Raw genomic sequence first — 17,895 nt, 5'->3', positions numbered from 1 at the left:
GGGCAAATTCATGAATTTAAGAGTGAAGTTGGTCCTAGTCAGAAACTACTCCAGACACAAAATTAGTAAAATAATATCAATGGTACACCCTCAAAAGAGCCCCATATCCATGACCCTGCCAATGAGTGACGTGGCTATGAGTAACAAAGCAGTTAAAGATCAAGTCTTCTGTAAACGACAACTGCAATCACCTTATACTTACAAAACACTTTGTGAATATCTTGTTGAATAAAATCTGTCAACAAGGCCACCTTCTATGACCCTGCACTCATATGCAAGGCCAAGAGGGAGGCAAAGTTCAAGACTGAGGAATCAAAAACATGCAAAACAAGTGATTCTTCCAAAAGCTTTTAGATTTACTGTCTAAATCATTAAAACAATTTCTCAGAAAAAAGAAACAAACAAAAGGTAGTAGTATGCAAAATATTTATTTTTATGAATGTGTCATTAATACAGCAGGAACTAATACGATTATAAAAGATACAAAAAAATCAGATGAATGTTAGCATTCAATAGAAATTAAAACCTGAGCTGAAGGCTGATCAGAATGTCTGACACCTGGCACCATTCTGATGGACGTTAAGAAACATGATTGCTAGACTTCTTAAACGATTCATGAAATGAAGAAAAAGTTAAATTTCAAAGAAGCTACAATGTACTGACACATTAAATCACTTATGCTGCTGACAAACATTTAAGATAAGCAGGGTTATCTAAAGCTCACAGTCTTGAAGGCAGGGAGATATGTAAATTGTAGATTTTTAATTAGCAAAAAACAAGCTGATATTTTTGTTGGTAAAATATGGTTTGTTTATTCATGTGTATCTAAAAGGCTGGCTCAGTTTGCCAGAGCACAAAGGAATGCCAAGAGGTCAAGGGCATGGGGATGGATCAACATAAATCCATCCCAATTTCTGGAAAACCAGACACAGCAGTAAAGTATTAGTAGGAACAGGAGACTTGAGGTTCAATTCAGTTCTCACTTTGGATTCTGTAGTATCTCTTACTATGAAGTTGGTAAAAACAAAACAAAACAAAACTTCCTACTCCTTTAATTAATAACTATCCATAGCAGAAAGGAAGAAACAAAAGAAAGCTAACATAGAGTTATGGGCCTTGATTAAAAATCTGTGAACTTGAATACATTTTAATATGTTGAATCTTGAGTCATACTTATAAACCAATGGTTAATATACTATAAAATTTTACAAACATAAGATCTCATCAGTTGTAGAACTTCAAAACTAATGGAATTAATTTCTTCTCCCTTTTATTTTTCTTTCCACAAAATGTCCTAAAATTGAGTAATCATCAGCATGCCTGCACTTTCACAAATTTGTCATTAAAACATGATGGTTTTTGTCAAAATAATGCAGGAAGCAATTTCAAATGAGGGCAAGGATCTTATATAATCTTAAAACATATTTTTAGTTCTTTGTGCTCCATGTGACATAAAAAAGAAATGAGGGCAGCTCGACTCCTATAGTTTCTTTCAGTCTAATAATGTCAATAAATTCCCAATGTCTCCATGCTAGGAAAGGATCCAGTATTTAAGTGCTCTACTCTAAAGCATCTAAATTAGATTGCTTTTATTTGTTACTACCTTTTTTTTTAAGGAGGGCTAAAGCAGTGCCCCTTACTTAACGCAGACGAGACACTGATTTCCTTCCTGTACCAGCTTTCCAAGAAGATAAGTGAGTTTTCGCCCTGATATTTTTACCCCGGGTTTTACGAGGCTTCTCCTCTTTGTGCACCTTCATGTGCTGCCTCAGATGAGAGCTCTGGCTGAAGCATTTGCCACATTCACTGCACTGGTATGGTTTCTCCCCTGTGTGGGTTCTCTGATGTTGAATAAGGTGGGAACTCTGGCTGAAACATCGGCCACATTCATCACACTGATAGGGTTTTTCTCCAGTATGAATTCTCTGGTGCTGAATGAGATTGGAGCTCTGTTTAAATCTTTCTCCACATTCATCACATTTATAGGGCTTTTCCCCAGTATGGATCCGTCGATGCTGAATGAGATTAGAACTCTGAAAGAAACTTTTCCCACAATCAGCACATTTGTAGGATTTCTTTCCAGTATGGATTTTCTGGTGTTGAAAAAGAGTTGAGCTCTGACTGAAGCTCTTTTCACATTCAGTACATTTATAGGGTTTGTCATCCAAGCTTCTTCTCAGTCTACTCAAGCTTGAGTCAAAACGAACAGTCATTCCCCATTTCTGCCGCTGCCGGCCTGTTTTGCGCTTGTTCTCATAGGCTTTTCCTTGGCTTGAGCTCCGAGAAATACCCCCTTTAGGTTTTCCTAACTTCATGGTGAACAGACAAAGTACTTGTAAGTGAGTGTACTGTCTTCTTCTGAACTAATGTTTCATTCTCTAGAGCTACAAAGTTCAGAATTTTTTTGCCTGTAGAAGAAAAAATAAGAAGCAAATTACAGATGACCTGCTAATTACTCAACTTTCATCTTTTTAACCCATGACAGTTGCATTCATGCTTAAAGATGCACTCAATACAAATGCAAACAAAAACAATTCTGGGGGGAAATATCTGCAAAATAATTCCAAAGTTTAAGCTTAGTAAATATCACCAAATTTTTACTGCATTTACTTTTGGAATTTTTGTCTATTGGGATAGGATTAAAAAAAGTGATGAGGTGAAATATAAATATTTTAGGCATTATCAAATGAATATATAATTGTGAAGGATTAAAAAGTAGAGACAATAAAAATCTTAATGGAATAAAAGAAATAACTCCAAAAGACAATCAAAATTTATGTAACAAAATATCATTATGTTTTAGTATTTACTCCCATGTTAAACTTCTACTCACTTACTGATGACTATTTAATTAAGGTGTCCAAATTGGAAAGAAATGACAAATTATATTACTTAATGATATATTCCTGTTTATCTTCATTTGTTTAGCTATTTTATTTCCATAGCTATAGATGACAACTTGGTCTAATTCTGCAGCATAAAGTGTTTTGAAAGTAGGAACTACTCTATAAGGAGTGGTAGGTTTTCTGAGTCTATGAAAAGATGTCTTATTACTTTTTCTAGATTCTAATGATCCATGAAAGAAAATAATTCATTAAAAACCTGAAACAAAAGTATTGTTTTTGGAGAGAGATAAACTCCAAAAAAACTTTTACCAGATGGTAGAATAAAAGCATAGTAGGTGGAATACAAGAAAATGAGAGGAGCAGAAAGTAACTTTACATGTAAAAGTAGGAAGAAATTTTTAAAATTCCCAAATGCTGCAAAATTCAGTACTTCAAAAAGTTGTGTTTATTTATTTATAAGGTTGTCTTGAGTTATTTAAAATAATAGCCTAAACAAACAAAAAATCCCACAAATTCAAAATAGGTGGCAATGTGTGAGAAACTAGGACTGCAAAAGTAATAAAAGTATTGAAACTATTTTCCATTATTTTGTGTCAGGAAGTAGATTTTAAAATAGGAACAATTACCCTGGGTTTCTCTGTATACAAGTATATAAGGCAAATAAATGAAAAAACAAGTAGCATCATTTTCTTGCCTTTCTTTCATCTTACTGTATAATTAAGACTTTAGACCCAAGATTTTATCTGGATATTTAATAATTATACCTACTGTAATATGGTCAGTGTAACAGTAAGCTGCATATGACAGAAAATTACAGAGTGAGCACTACCCATTCCTTAAGCAAATATTTACAGAATGTTAGGTACATGGTATTGGCATTAAAAAATAGCTATAATGACAATTACAAATATTTTTTAAAGCATATGCATTTCTGAAGACCAACTCAGCGGCAGGAAGTGCAGAGAGTATCAAATCCTCCTCCGGATGGGGAAATCATACTAACATGTAGCTTATGTGCCAGACATTGTGCTAGTTCTTTAATTCTCAAAATAGCTTTATGCAATTATCTCCATTTTAAGCTAAGGAAAGGAGGGCACAAGGCACACAGGCCGGGTTCCCTGACTGCAGAGCCTGTACTCTCAGTGGCAGAAAGGCCGTTCACGGCGCCAAGTCCAGCACTCCGACGGTGCTCGCATAAGGCCCCAGCAGGCGCGAGCACTGAGGCAAACTCCAGTGCCAGGAGCTACTCGTCCTATAACCCTGGCTAACGGGAATGTGCCTCAGTTTCCTCGTACGTAAAACTAGGATGTGATAAAGCAGCAACAGCATCAGGATGTTAGTAGTTTAGATGAGTCAGTACGTGTAAATCACTCAGCAGCCCCGCGCTGCCTAAGCGTTCGTTCATTACACTAAGTACTTAAGCGCAAGGAGGGAGGACAGACGCTCAAGGCCGGTCCCACCCGCCTCTGGCCCCAACCTCCGGGTCCCGTTAAGGCCTCTTTCCTGCCAAGGCCTCCGCCGGCCGCGGGCCGACCCCGGGCCCGCTCGGCCCTCCGCCCCGCCCGGCGGCCCGGCCAGGACCAGCTCGGAGGTCCGGGTCGCCCGCCTCGCTGCCCAGCTGCCGCCGGCTGGCGCCCGCACGGCCCAGAGCACCCGGCCGCGGGCCCCGCGCGCCCCAGGCCCACTCACCGCGGACGGCAGCCGCCTCGCTCCTGGTCGCCGCGCGCGCCGCCGGAAGTGCGGGCCGCGCGTTCGCCCGCGCCGCCGTGGTCGGTCTAGGAACGTGGCGGAACGACCCTCTATGGTCCCAGGCCCTCCTGAAAGAGTTTTTGTTCGTTTTTCATGTTGTTTTGTTTTATCCTCCCGCCCCTCGGAAGGCGTCCCATGACCCCCAGGACCTCAAGACCTGTGGCTGCCTCGGTTTGTGGTCCAGCAGCGGCGTGTCAGGCCTTTTGAAACCAAACACTAGCCTGTCCAACCTGGAAACTACATTTTTTCCCTACAAATATTGAGCACCTGGTATAAAGAGATACTGTTGGGGAGCCTAAACTGTTCCTGACTTTTTTCACAATGTCACCTTATTTAATTATTACCAAAAAACCGCTGCAAAATGGGAATGATTACACTTAATTTACAGAAAAGGAAACCAAGGCTTAGAGAAGAACTTAGCTCAGGTCCACACTGTGTAAGTGGGGCTTGGACGACCCGGGATTGGAACCGCACTTTTCGGCTCCACAGTCTCTTGGTTTTCGACACACCCCTCTTGTTTCTCCTTAGTAATGATCTCTCTTGGTTCTTTCACCTTACAGGTCCTCCTCCTCAGCGTACCTGGCCGGTGCTCAGGCATCTGACCATCTGACCTGTCCTCTCTGAGCTCGCCTCCCGGCCCCCACCTCCACCCCCACCCCAATTCCTCCAGTCTGATGGCTTCGGATACTATCAATGTGTGATGAAGACTCCTGCGTTTGTAACTCCAGTCTGCTTGTGGCATGCAAATATTGAACTCCAGACTTGTATGTATATCCCATTGATTACTCAGTAGCTGCATTCACATGTGTAGTGGATATCCCAAACCTAACAAATCCCAAAACGAATTCTTGATATTCACCTAACGTGTTCTTTCAACAGTCTTCATCCCAGCAATAGACAGCAACTTCATTTTTTCAGTTGCTCAGGCCAAAAACCTTGATGTCATTGTTGTCTCTTGTTTTTTCACCCCAAACCCACATGTGATCCACCTGCAAATTCTGTTAGCTCTATCTTTAAAATATATTCATTATCAAGCTATTTTCAACACTTCCACTGCTGTAACCTCTACCAAGCCACCACCATCTCCTGTCTGGATTACTGTATTGGCTTCCTGACTGATTTCCTTACAGTCTACTCCCAGCCTCACAGTAATCCTTTCAAAACCTAAATCAGACCATGTCATTCATTTGTTCAAAACCCTCCAAAGGCTTTCCGTCTTGTTAGAGCAAAACCCAACAACCTGACAGTGGCACACAAAGCCTGTCGTGATATGTCTCTTATGTTCTTTATCACGTCTGCAGTGCTTAGAGCATTGCTGAGAGGGTGCCAGACACTCAGTAAATATTTTTTGAATGAAGGAATTTTTAAGATGCCTCATTGTTTACGAAATGCCTTTACATCTATCCTCTGATCATTCATCTTTACTGTAGTCTCATGAAGCAGGGATCGTAGGATCTGTCTTGCATATCAGTAAAATGAGGTGAGAGAGGGAAACTTGTCTGGTGTGATAAAGTGAGTTGTTGGTGGAGGCTAGACGAAATCAAACGTGTTCCCACTCCAAAGCTGGGGCTTTCTGCTCTGCAGGGAGCTTCCTTGCAGATGGCAAAGCATGGAGCTGAATGAAGTCTGCACAAGGAAGGTCCACTCAATAATCTAGATAATAGCGGGGTTATTGTCAAGATCAGATGAGGTAGTAGTGTAAGGCACTTAGCACAATGCATAACACACAGGAATGTGAGCCGTCACTATGACTTTTACCACTGAATTATTATCACAGGTTGTTAATGCTGGTGGTTGGAGGGTGAGGGTAAAGGGCAATGGCCAGAGACCCAGAGATGGTTTAGGAAAAGTTTAAAGAGCAAAAATGACCTGTTTGGGACTGAGCTCTGTGTACATTAAAATAAAAAGATAATTATGAATTAAAACTCTTTCCATTTCCCATGTAAAGGTGGTTATCTCTTTTTTCTATACCTGAAAATAACTGGGCCAAAGGTAGACAGATTAGAGTATTGGGCAAAGAAAGATGAATTTTTAAGGAGAGAGAGAAGAGTCAGGAAATAAAGGGGTTGGGGGCACTCAGTGGATGGACTAGGAGGTAAGGATGGAGAGATTCAGGAAAGTATATGGGGTAAAGAGAAACAGGAAAAAGAGCAAGAGAGAACATAGGCAGGGGTTTATGCCCTCTATTTATTTATTAGTATAATACTAGTTAACACTTACTGAATGCTTATTGTGTGCTGGGCACTGTTTGAAGCACGTGTAGTATCTCATTTTAATACCCCTGTGGGATCATCGTTCTGGGCATGTGTTCTGCCCTTCTGCGATCTGACATCCCTGCCTACTGCGGTGTGACTCCGGGTGCTTCCTGGTGAGCTGTGTGCCCAACCCACTGATGTTGACTTGACCACGTGACTTGCATTGGCCAACTGCACGGGAATGGATGCAAAGTACACACCCTAGAAGCTTCAAGTCACTGTGCTTCCACCAGGATTCTGCTATTTTCCTCTGCCTCAAGAACGGCATGTCCTAAGTAGGGGCTGCTCCTCTGGTCTAGGATCCAGAATGAGAAGACACATGAGGCAGAGCCAGATAAGCCCCCTATAGCCACTCAGTGGTATAACCCTCATATATGAGAGAAATAAATGTTCTTGTTGTAGCACTGAGATTTTTGGTGTATTTGTGACTGCATTAAAGTTGACTGATACACCTCCCAACAACCCTGAGATAGGAACTGTTATTATCTCTGTTTTACAGATGAGGAAACTGAAGCAACAAACTTGCCCAAGTGACACATTTATAAGTGGCATAGCCAGACTTTGAAGCCGCAGAATGTGGCTGCAGAGCCTGTGCTCTTAACCTCTAAATAACAATGTATATCTCCCACGTGGAATTCTAGGTTATTTTTATGTGACTTTAAGTATTGAAAATGGTCACACATGATACTTACAAAACACAAAGGAGAAGGGGGAAGAGAGTGGGGGCACACAGTCTGAGCATCCAATGGTACATTTTTCTGAGGAATCTGGGCCAGGAGAGGCCAGACCTCTTCATGGCTGGGGCATCTCTGGGAAACTACACAACAGAGGCCACTCTGGGCCTGGTGGTATTTGAGAGGTCTGTTCTAGGAAGAAGAGTCTTCTGGGCCAAGAAAAATCCTGGCAAGACAGTTTCCTTTTCCTATGGCTTTTCCTCTGCACCTGTACTTGCTTGCAGACACACACACACACACACACACACACACACACAGGCACTGTCTCAACGGGGAGCACTGCTGCCTTGGGTCTGAGTTTGGCAACACTGATCCTCAGGCCAAGTGTAAGAAGTCTGGTTGTATGTGTGGCCCAAGTGCAGTAACAAGAGTGGCTCATCCCCCACTGAGGGGTCTGTTCAGCACAGGGGCTGTGAACAATGGTTCTGTCCACCAAGCCTGAGACTTTGCTTTCTGTTTCCTTTGGACTCTCTGGGAAAGGAAGCCCTGGGAATTCCCATTCCTGGGTCTGAGAAAACATCGCTGTTAAAGCCCAACCAGAAGGGCACAGAGCCCCACCCTGCATAATGTGAGTCTTGGGGCACGTCAGCAGCTGGCTTGCTCCCAGATACCTGCAGCTCTTGGGGCCTGAATATAGTTCTTCTGCCTGGCTGTTTCTACTCTTGGAGCTGCTTGGCTCTAATTGACCGAGCTTCCTCCCTGATCACTGAAGAGGGCTGAGGGCAGGGGGGCTGCTGCCCACCACTGCACCTGACAAGGATATCCCACTGCCACCTCTGCAGCGGCGGAGCATGTGTGTCCTATACACAAGGGGCACATTTTGCATTGCTGGTTCCTCCGCAAATCATCTGGTCAGACTGGATATGCCTTGGGCCTCGTTTCCCTGGGACTGAGGGGCCAGATGTATCCTGGGTGAACGCATGGTTTTATTTTGACAGTAGGAAGGTCTTTAGTCCATTTTTTGGTAAACATTTCCAAGCAGGTAGCATATGGTTATCACCACGTAGAAACAAGATGTTTTTTTGATCCCTTCTGGTAATTTGTTCCCAGCAAACAGCCCTGTTTTTCCTGAGTCCAGTTCTTTTGCAATCATGTTGTTTTCATCCTGTGTTGTGTACTAGTCTCTTTGGTTTTGAGGCCTGGCTGGAAAGACAGTCCTGTTTTAGGAGAATACTCTCTGATAGGGATATCGCCTTAGCTCTGGCTTCCTTTGTTACCTGAGATGCTAGCTGGCCAAGGAGCATATGAGAAATACCCTAAACTCTATGGAGAAAGAAAACTGGAGCCCTTCACAGAGACCAGCAGGAAACCACAGTGCCTAGATTTTGATATTTGAAGTTGTGGGGTCCAGGCGAGCCTCTGAAAATCAAATATGATATTGATAAAAAGATTTTTGAACCTCTCAGATGACTGCAGAAGTATACCTTTTTCCCTATTCCGTGAAACTTATTAGTGATTTTTATGACCTATGATATTCGGAAATTAGTTTTGACAATGTCTATTTTAAAGGTGACACCTACCTAAAAAGGCCTTAAATAATATTGTAATAACTTGCAAAACAGACAACAACAACAAAAAAACAAACACCAAACAAACCTAACAGGCTGGTGCTTACGAAGGCTTCCTGCTCTAATAGCTGCCGGTGTGCTGGGCCCTGTGCTGCTCCCGGCTGGCAGGTGTCTCTCACCTACAAAGATCGACTCTGGCTCAATCAGGCCTCCACGCAGGGAGGCTCGCTGGCTCTCGGCTTGGTGGGTCCCCTGACCCTCCCCGGGGTTTGGCCTTCTTCTTCTGATGAGGAGACCCCTGAACACAGGGTAGACTGTGGCTCTATCTTTGTCCCTCCAGGGCACAGGCCTGGCACAAGGCAGTCACTCCATTACAGCCAAATAATGGATGGACAGTTGTCCTAGACCCAAGGTGGTAAATAAGGGGTAGGGGTAAAATTACCAGGGAGTACCTGTTTTGTTCACTTTCTACCCTCTCCTATGCCCTGCCTCCATCCCTTTTAAGCCCCTGCCTGGAAGATTCCCAAGGCCTTCCTGATGCTAAGATTTTGAGATTTGGGGTGGCCCTATTGTTTATTGTCTGGGCTACCTGCAGACCACCCCGGTGACTCCTCTGTGTCCCACGACAGCCTCTCCTCAGGCCCCACACTGGCCCAAGGACACGCACAGATAGGAAGGCACTGAGCTGGTGTCAAGAGCAGTGGGCTATGGCTCCTCTGCCAAACAAGGCCCTGGACACACAGTGGGATGAGACTTTCTGAGGTTGGAGCAGGGGGCAGAGGAGACACGCAGAAGGAAAAAGAAACAGAAAGCTTGGTCCTCATGTCTTCGGGCCGATACAGCACACTTTTATTGAGCACCTAAGGAACTGCCACAGGAGAGCAGAGACAATAAGGCAGTGGGCAGGCCTCCCCTGCCATCTCTGTGTGTCTGTGACCATGCAGCTATGTCAGGGGAATCCTGGTATGACGTTCTCCCGATGAGTGGCTCCACATGGCCTGGCTGCTTCCAAGCTCTGCTCTTTATGGGCACCCATACTGAGTGTCTCCACACGTTGGAGACAGAATCTTACCTATCTTCGCAAGCCTTTATGGTTCTTCCCTTTAAATCCGTGATATAAATCTGCTCTCTACAGACCCCAGTGGGAGAAGAGTTTGGTCTTCAGTTTGCTTTGTCTTGGACAAACACTTCACATGACCTATGTAAACTGTTGCATAATTTTGCAAATGCTTTCTCATTCATTCCTGAAATTCTCCACCGTTGACAAACACAAATTGTTCGGTATCTGGCCCTGGGGAATTCAGCCTTTTCTCCCAAACAGACATTTCTCCTTATCGTTCTCCCTTGAGAAGTACTGAGAGTTGTCCCTTGCCCACTAAAGGAGAGGACTGCAAGCCCAGAGAGGGCAGGAGGCAGACAGCTGTCCACAGGACTGTAGGATGGGGCTGAGCACTGCCTTCTGGAGTCGCTGCGGGGCATCCACCTGGGGCAGCACCCTTTCAACTTAGTGTGAACCACCCCCCATGGGATCACATTGTGTTTCTGCAGCTTCTCATAAGGATTCCTTCAAGTCTTGCTGATGAATTTAAGACTGATTTCTGCAGAGGGAAGGTGGTCTTATTCCTGCTCTCACCTCTGCCCCCAGGGGCCAGGTTGTGCAAGGCTATGGGCGATGTCGAAGCTTGGAGGCTGGGCACACCACTGAGGCCATGGCTGGGACGAGGGTACGTCCCATACCTGCTGGCAGTCCCTGCTTTTCCCAGCAGAGTTCCTGCACGGCAGCATGAAGTGAGCGCAGACAGGGATCTCATGGTTAACATGGAGGGATCTCGTGGTTCACGCAGGGGCTCTGGGCCAGGCACTGAGCAAGTGGATAAAGCCCATGCCCCAGGCACTGGGTCAGGTACTGCTCTTCTGAGCAGGAAAGGTGTGGCATGGACAGGACTGGCCACACAGATCCCACCTGGCGATCTGGGTCTGCCCCCTGTAAGTGCTCGCTTTAGGGCCGAGAGCTAGGGCTGTGTGAGTCGTGGTACTTGGACTTCAGACAGGCAGAAGCACAGGTGCTAGACTGCTTAGGCGGTGGCCGTCATCAGTGTGACCAGCCAGGGCCTGGCCACCGAGGTTCAGGTGCATCTGCTGCTGTTAGCGCCTTCAGAAGAGGCAGGCACTGGCCAGCTACTCGCCCCCTACCAGCTGCTCCAGGCGCTGCAGCATCGTCAGACGCAGGGCTTGGAACCTGGAGGGAGACATGGCCAAGGGGAATCACTGAGCCGGATGGGACAGGAAGGTGGGCAGCAGAGCGAGCGGTGCACAGATGCCTGATCCAGGAGACCCCTGCCCTTGACAGGCTGGTGGAGGCCACTGCCTCTCCTCTGCCAAGGAGAAGGCAGGCCCCGGCCTGTGTGCTGAAGGCCCTGGCCCAGTCAAACAGGGCTGTGGGCAATGCAGCGCTTCAAAGCAGAAACTTGCCATTTCTACTCCAAAGACTCTGATAGGCACAAGAGCACGCTGGAGTGGACAGGGTGGCAGGGCAGGGATTGGGAAGCTCGTTTTCCAGCCTGGGCTTTGCAGTCACTTGTGCTGCAGCCTTCCTCAGCTGGGCCTCAGTTTCTTCTCTGCACATTGAACAAAAGGACTAGTTGGCCCCCAGGTCCCCCCAACCCTCCAGTTCTCAAGTCCTACAATGACACGACCGACTGCACAACAGATGGTTCCCTCTGACAGGTCTCCGCAGACTCACCTTTGGGGCCTGACTGCACACATGAGAGGCAAATCCAAACCCATCCCCTGTCCCCAGGCCTGCGCAGTGAGTGGCCTGCCCTTCCCTCCCTAAGCTGCCCTCCACCCAGGCCCTGGCTCAATGCCCTTCACATGTCTCGCCCCACACTTCACCTTGCTGAGGACGAGATGCCATTGGGACCCATAGCCTGACTAAGTCTCACACAGCCGGGCCCTGATGTAGCTTCCACAGGAGCTAGCAGGTGACACCTGCTTACCTTTCCATTGAATTAGTCCCTTGCACCTGAAAAACATCAGCTGGTGCTGGGAATCCCAACAGCTGGCACTTTTGGGCAGGCTCAGAATTCCTGCTAATATGAAAGGTCCCAGAGCAGGCCGAGCCCGCCTGGCGTGCCCTCTTCTTGGCTGCTTTTCCAGGAAAGCTGGATCCAGTGCCCACCTGGCCCTGCCTCTGACTCTCCTGCCCAGCTTTTGCAGACTGTGTTCTGTGCTAGTGAAGACGCCAAGGCTGGACAGGTGGACGCCAAGGCTGCATCCCTGCCATGTCTGTAGGCTGTCACCCCAGCTTGGTGGCAATACTGAGCAGGGGGCCAGAGGGTGACAACAGGGAGCCAGGATTAGCAGGCCTCCCCAGACGGCCTGGGCACCTGGCGCAGGGGGGAGAGGAAGCTCCAGCTGGTGCTGCTGGCCTCACGCCTAGTGCTTGCCCTGAGGCCCCCCACTGGCTGTGTAGTGCTGCTTACTTCATGGTCAGTTTCATTATTTCTCTTTCCTCCTCTTCTTTTAATTTTTCAACAAAACTGTCCAGCACCGGCATTTCAAACTTAATGTACTGAGCAACCTAGAAAATCCAAGAACATTTTAATGTGCTTTAAATTAGAAGCCAAAATGTGTTTTCTTTTCCTCCAAGCTTCCTCAGTGGCCCATCCAGCCAACATCTAGTACCCGCAAGTAACCACACCTTTCCCACCCTGTCCCCAGCACTGCTCCGTTGGGTAGGAGGATGGGAGGATGGGGGAGTCCATTCTTATCTCAAAGGCAACTGTTAGCCCTGGGAGGAAACATGAACCCGAATATTAGGAAAAGCATTCAATACTGCAGCACTGTCACACTGGTGCTCGCTGGGGCTGGGGCAGGGTGGCCGTGGAACACCATTGTTTCTGACGATGGAATGGAAGGCCCAGCCCTGTGAAGAGCCTGAGGGATACAGGGCTCCAGCCTTCTCTTTGGGCTCTAAACCCTGCCGGCTTCCTGTACACAGGGGAGTTTGGAAATGCACTCACTCCAGCCGAGACTCCAGCAAGTCGGTAGGACTCAGACACTGCCCTTCCTTCCGCAGGCTCCAGTTAGGCCCCAGTTAAGAAGCCCTTCTGAGTCTTTAACATAATGACAGCAAAATACACTCCAATGAAGGAGAAGGCTTTACTTGCCTGCGAGGAAAAGGGCAGGCCCATGTTTCTTCTTTCCCCTAAGCTGATGGAGCTGGTGGCCACTGACAGGAAGGGGACGGGAGCCACCACTGTGCTGGGCTCGAGGCCCTCGGAATGGCCGTGGAGCACCTGGAGCCAGGGCCTGAGAAGCTCTGGCCAAGGTCACCTTCAGAGCCCTCGGAGTCCCCCACGGCCTCCCCAGCCTGGGTCCCACTCACTTCGTGGGGCACCTCCACACCCAAGTCGGCTTCCATCAGGAATATCTTGGCGATCTTCTCACACGGCCCATGCAGGACTCTAGAAATCAGCGGGTACTCACAGTCTTTTAATTTTGTCCGCTCTGAAAAAGAAGGTGATTTACAAAGTTCATGTACATTAGGGTTGACTCCCTCTATTCCAGAACAGGAACTGATAGAAGGTGTGTGCCTAGCGTCCCGGGGAACCCTCTCTGACCTCGCTGAGGACGCTGCCCTGAGACACTGTGATCATGCTGACTGGGAGCAGAACATGCTGCCCCAAATCCGTCACTTTGGCATAAAGGTTCTGCTGAGCTGAAGGCAACTGAGAAGAAGCAGAAACAAGAAAAACTCTGTCCTCCTCTATTTGCCTAGATCACAGGCGTCCTCAAACTATGGCCTGCGGGCCACATGCGGGCCACCTAGCACATTTATCTGGCCCTCTGGGTGTTTTTGGCACCGCTGCCTGTCCTGCTTAGCAGCCAACTCATCCCAGGCCCACATGCGCATTCTCCAATGGTCTGAGGAACAGTGAACTGGCCCCCTGTTTAAAAAGTTTGAGGACCCCTGGCCTAGAAGCAGGGCATACATTTGTCACAGTGTCCCTCTTCCCTCTCCACCAGGAAGCACAGAGTTGATCACCAGAGACAACCCCAGAGCCTGATCAGCCCCAGAGGGCACCAGAGGGATCCCACAACAACTCCTGCTGTGTACAGCCCTCACCTTCCACCAGTTCCCCATGCAGTGCCTGCCCAGCGTTGGCCTCCCCAGACACTCAAAGCCCTCTCCCCTGTCTTGTCACTGCCCTAAAAACGTACTGATCTTTTTGCTAAGGTTGCTTAAGCCCCAGTTCTAACCACCCCTTGGAGTCACTCAGCCTTGGATGTTCCTGTGGGTTTGCAGGTTGCAAAATTAACAAACTTCTGGTTGGTTTTCTCTTGTCAATCTCTTTTGCTAATCTAATTACAGGGCCCCAGCCAATGAACCTAAGAGAGAAAAGATTTTCTTCCTCTCCCACAGTGTCATTTTGCAAAGGACCAGCAGGAGGAGAAGCAGTATCTAAGCAGGTAGGGGAGGGAAGGGGTGCAGGACCCTGCTCAGTGACCAGCCTGTGCAGCGGGGGGCCTGACATGTCCCCCACCCTCCGACTGAACTACAACCTGCTAGAGGCCCTTTCGTTTGAGTGGAGGCGGCTGGAGAGGGTGGCTTCCCATACACTTCCATGGGATGGCGTAAGAGATGGCAAGTGTGCCCAGGTTTGGGGTGGGGAGAAACAGTCATGGTGGGAGGCACAGCATGTCCCCGGTGAGGACAGCCCCTCAGGGGAGGAGGAGAATAGTGGTGAGCTTGCTGAATGGCCAGAGACTTTTGTGCTTCTATGACCCAGAAGCAAAGGCAGACACTCACCTCCAGACTCGTGAAGGATGTAGAGCGCAAACTCACTGGGGCCGTCTTCCACCTGCACAGGCAGGCACAGGAAGTCAGACCAGGGTACTTGGAGATGAGAAAGGACAGACGGGGTCCCCTCGCAGTAACCACACTCCCAATGCCAAACACACAAGTCCCCAAGGGCCCTCCCTCTCTTCTCTCTTCCAGTTTAAAATCCCAGGGACCACAGCTCTGCAGAGGAATCCTTGCTAGAACTTCTACCCAGGAGCTGCTGGCAGCTTTCCCAAGCCTTTCCAGCCCTCCCTCCCCCAACAAAATGGCAAATCACCAGTGTCCCAGTGCAAGGCCACTCATGGCTCGACTTACCCTGAACTTGTTCAGCAGCAGGGTGAGCACATGTGGGGTTGTCATGGTGCTATTGACCCTCACGTTGGTCACGGACCCATAGGCTGGAGTAAACACGGAGGTCTGTGGCAGGAAAGGGGGTAGTTCAGAGCAGGTCCAGAGGGGACATGGGGCTGACATCACTGTGTTGAGTAGATCCAAGCAGGTGACCCTGGGTTCTGGGAACACCTGTGCCTGTCGGTTCACGCAGGTGCATACAGAAGCTCTTCCCAGGCCTAGGGGGTGCCAGGGAAGCTGTTATCATGCATGTCTTTCAGAGGCCCTAAGGAAGATGCCTGCACACCCATAAGGCCTCCTTCTCTGGATCTGAGGAACCAGGACCACGGAGGTAACTCACAAGGGGTGGGAGAACCAGTCTCTGCCTCACTCTTTCCATGGATCAAGTCACCGAGTGTCTGTTGATTCTGAGACTGAAAGTTCCCCAATCTGTTTCCTCCTCCCCATTCTCCCAGCAGTGCTGAGCAGAGACTCTTGAGTCATGCTGCATCAGCTCACCAACCTGTCCCCTTCTAATCTCACTCTCTCCAAGCCATTCTCCACACTGCTTGCTGTCCAAAGGCACAACCTTTAAAATCCTTGCAACTCAAACTTTGGTCTGCATCAGCTGCATCGACTTGCAGCCTCAGCCCCCCACCCCCAGACTTTCTGAGTCAGAAGCTACACTTGTAGAACACCTGGCCACGCAATCTGTGCAGTACAGCGTGAGCAGCACTGTCTGAAAGCACAGTTCTAAACACATCTGTAGACTTCCTGTGGCCTACACAATACTGTCAGTAACTCCTCTCGCTGTCACATTCACATGACACCATGATCCTCTCATAAACACCCCGTGCTCCAGCTGCATGGGCTTCTTCACAATTGGGGGGGGGCACGTTATATTCTTGCCTTTGTCTATGAGACATCAAGTATGAAATCAACCAGGATGTTGCCTGATGCATAATAATAGGTCCTCAATAAACACTAGCCATGCATTGAACAGGCTAAGCATTTTACATACAATTTTTTATTTAATCCTCACAACAGCCCTTTGAAGTACCTATAACTAGTCCCTTTTTCTTAGGAAGAAATCAGAGGCTTGGGGAGATTGAGTAGCTTGTTCAGCGTCACGAGGTCATCTATGGAGAAAGGCTAGAGCCACGACTCAAAGCACTCTGTGATGCCTGGAACTCCACTTGGTGCTGGTGCCTCCCAGCAAGTGAGTCCTCTGCAGGTGAGCTTCTCCTTTTTTCCAGGACCAAGTTCAAATGTGCATATTCTTTCACTATGGTCCTAGCTCTGCTTTCCCAAGCAGGTAGCTGAGTCTCAGGGTTCTTAAGGGAAATTCGTAGTGTTCCCAGCTGCTCCTCGCTCTGGTAAGTACAGGCATACCTTAAAGGTATTGTGAGTTCAGTTCTAGACTATCATATAAGTAAAATATCACAGTAAAGTGAGTCACATTAATCTCTTGGTTTTCCAAGGCATACGAAAGTTATATTTACACCATACAGTAGTCTAGGCGTGCAATAGCATTATGTCTAAAAGTGTACATAACTTAATTAAAAAGTACTTTATTACTAAAAAGTTCTGACACAGAGACACGAACAGAGCACATGCTGATAGACTTGCTTGATGCAGGGTTGCCATAAACTGTCAGTTTGTAAGAAGTGCAATATTTGCAAAGCACAACAAAGAGAAGTGCAATAAAATGAGGTATGCCTTACCAGGATCACACTCAAGCCCAGACCTGTTTCTCCCCATCTCAATTCTAGTTGAGATATAGAATGATCCTGGGTTTTGCAGAAAGACAGAATTAGGCTTTCAGTTCTTAAAACATACGAACTAGAGGAGTCAGGCTAATTCAAAGAGTCAAAAGGTCTTGTCAACAAGGCATTGTTAGTGTTTCTTCTGCATGAAGCCTTTTCTTGGGGACACCAACCAACTCCAAGTAGGAACAAAAGTCCCCTGGCTGGTTTCTCATCTCTGACCACAGATGGTTCTCTCTAACAGAACACATTAAAGTCCAACAGGGCAGGGCAGAGCAGTGGGAACAGCTACAAAGTCAGACCATTCTGGAAATAAAACCAACATTGCTGTGAATCACAACAGTTTTAGAAAACGAGTGAGTGAAGTAATAGTGCACAGTTCCAAGAAATAAAACACTGAACAACTACCCCAGAAAGTCAATGCGAGGAATTATTTAATTGTTGTCTGTGACTCAAGGAATCTGTACCCTTATTTCTAAGAACACTAATTCTGTGAGAAAGATGGCTTTTGTATAGGGCTTCCCTTTGGGAGCCCCTTAGTCACCAGGTGAGGTGAACCAACTGTCCAAAGTACCTAAGATACTATTCCATGTCCTGGTAGGCAGTACTTTCACCTGAAGGAATGGATCGCCCTTCTCAGGTGGATGGTGACTAGAAGGCACAGCCACCTGCCCAGGTCTCGGCTGAGGCCGGGTGTGTCTAGCTGGCTGAGCAGCTCTTCTTGGCAGGTGGTTCAGATGGAAGGAAAGGCTATGACTGCAGCCCGTGCTGCCCACTCCTGTTCATTTCAAAGGCCAGAGAGTGCTTGAGACATCGTGTCCCTGTGACATTTGCAATGACCACACAAAGGTTTAATGTG

General features: G+C 47.3%; 2 protein-coding genes across 4 annotated transcripts in view; both read right to left on the bottom strand.

Annotated features, from left to right (window-relative positions):
• Positions 1-412: 412 nt before the first annotated feature.
• Positions 413-4,643, bottom strand: ZNF22 (zinc finger protein 22). Its single transcript, XM_076010204.1, has 2 exons — positions 4,536-4,643; positions 413-2,408 (listed from the first exon to the last, which is right to left on the bottom strand). The coding sequence occupies exon 2, from the start codon at positions 2,313-2,315 to the stop codon at positions 1,641-1,643; it is 675 nt and encodes a 224-aa protein (XP_075866319.1). The 5' UTR covers positions 2,316-2,408; positions 4,536-4,643; the 3' UTR covers positions 413-1,640.
• Positions 4,644-10,401: 5,758 nt separating this feature from the next.
• The window catches only part of RASSF4 (Ras association domain family member 4), a 33,617-nt gene continuing 26,123 nt past the window's right edge, over positions 10,402-17,895 (bottom strand). The window contains exons 7-11 of one of the 3 annotated variants that reach the window (XM_012751092.3): positions 15,256-15,357; positions 14,908-14,959; positions 13,483-13,604; positions 12,578-12,675; positions 10,402-11,331 (exon numbers count right to left, since the gene is read on the bottom strand). In XM_012751092.3, the coding sequence (XP_012606546.2) occupies positions 11,271-11,331; positions 12,578-12,675; positions 13,483-13,604; positions 14,908-14,959; positions 15,256-15,357 (435 nt within the window). In that variant the 3' untranslated portion in view covers positions 10,402-11,270. The other 2 variants (XM_076010201.1, XM_076010202.1) reach the window with 2 other exon arrangements.

This window comes from Microcebus murinus, chromosome 14 (assembly GCF_040939455.1).
Source record: "Microcebus murinus isolate Inina chromosome 14, M.murinus_Inina_mat1.0, whole genome shotgun sequence".
Taxonomy (NCBI): domain Eukaryota; kingdom Metazoa; phylum Chordata; class Mammalia; order Primates; family Cheirogaleidae; genus Microcebus; species Microcebus murinus.
This window is presented reverse-complemented; position numbering and strand designations above follow the sequence as displayed.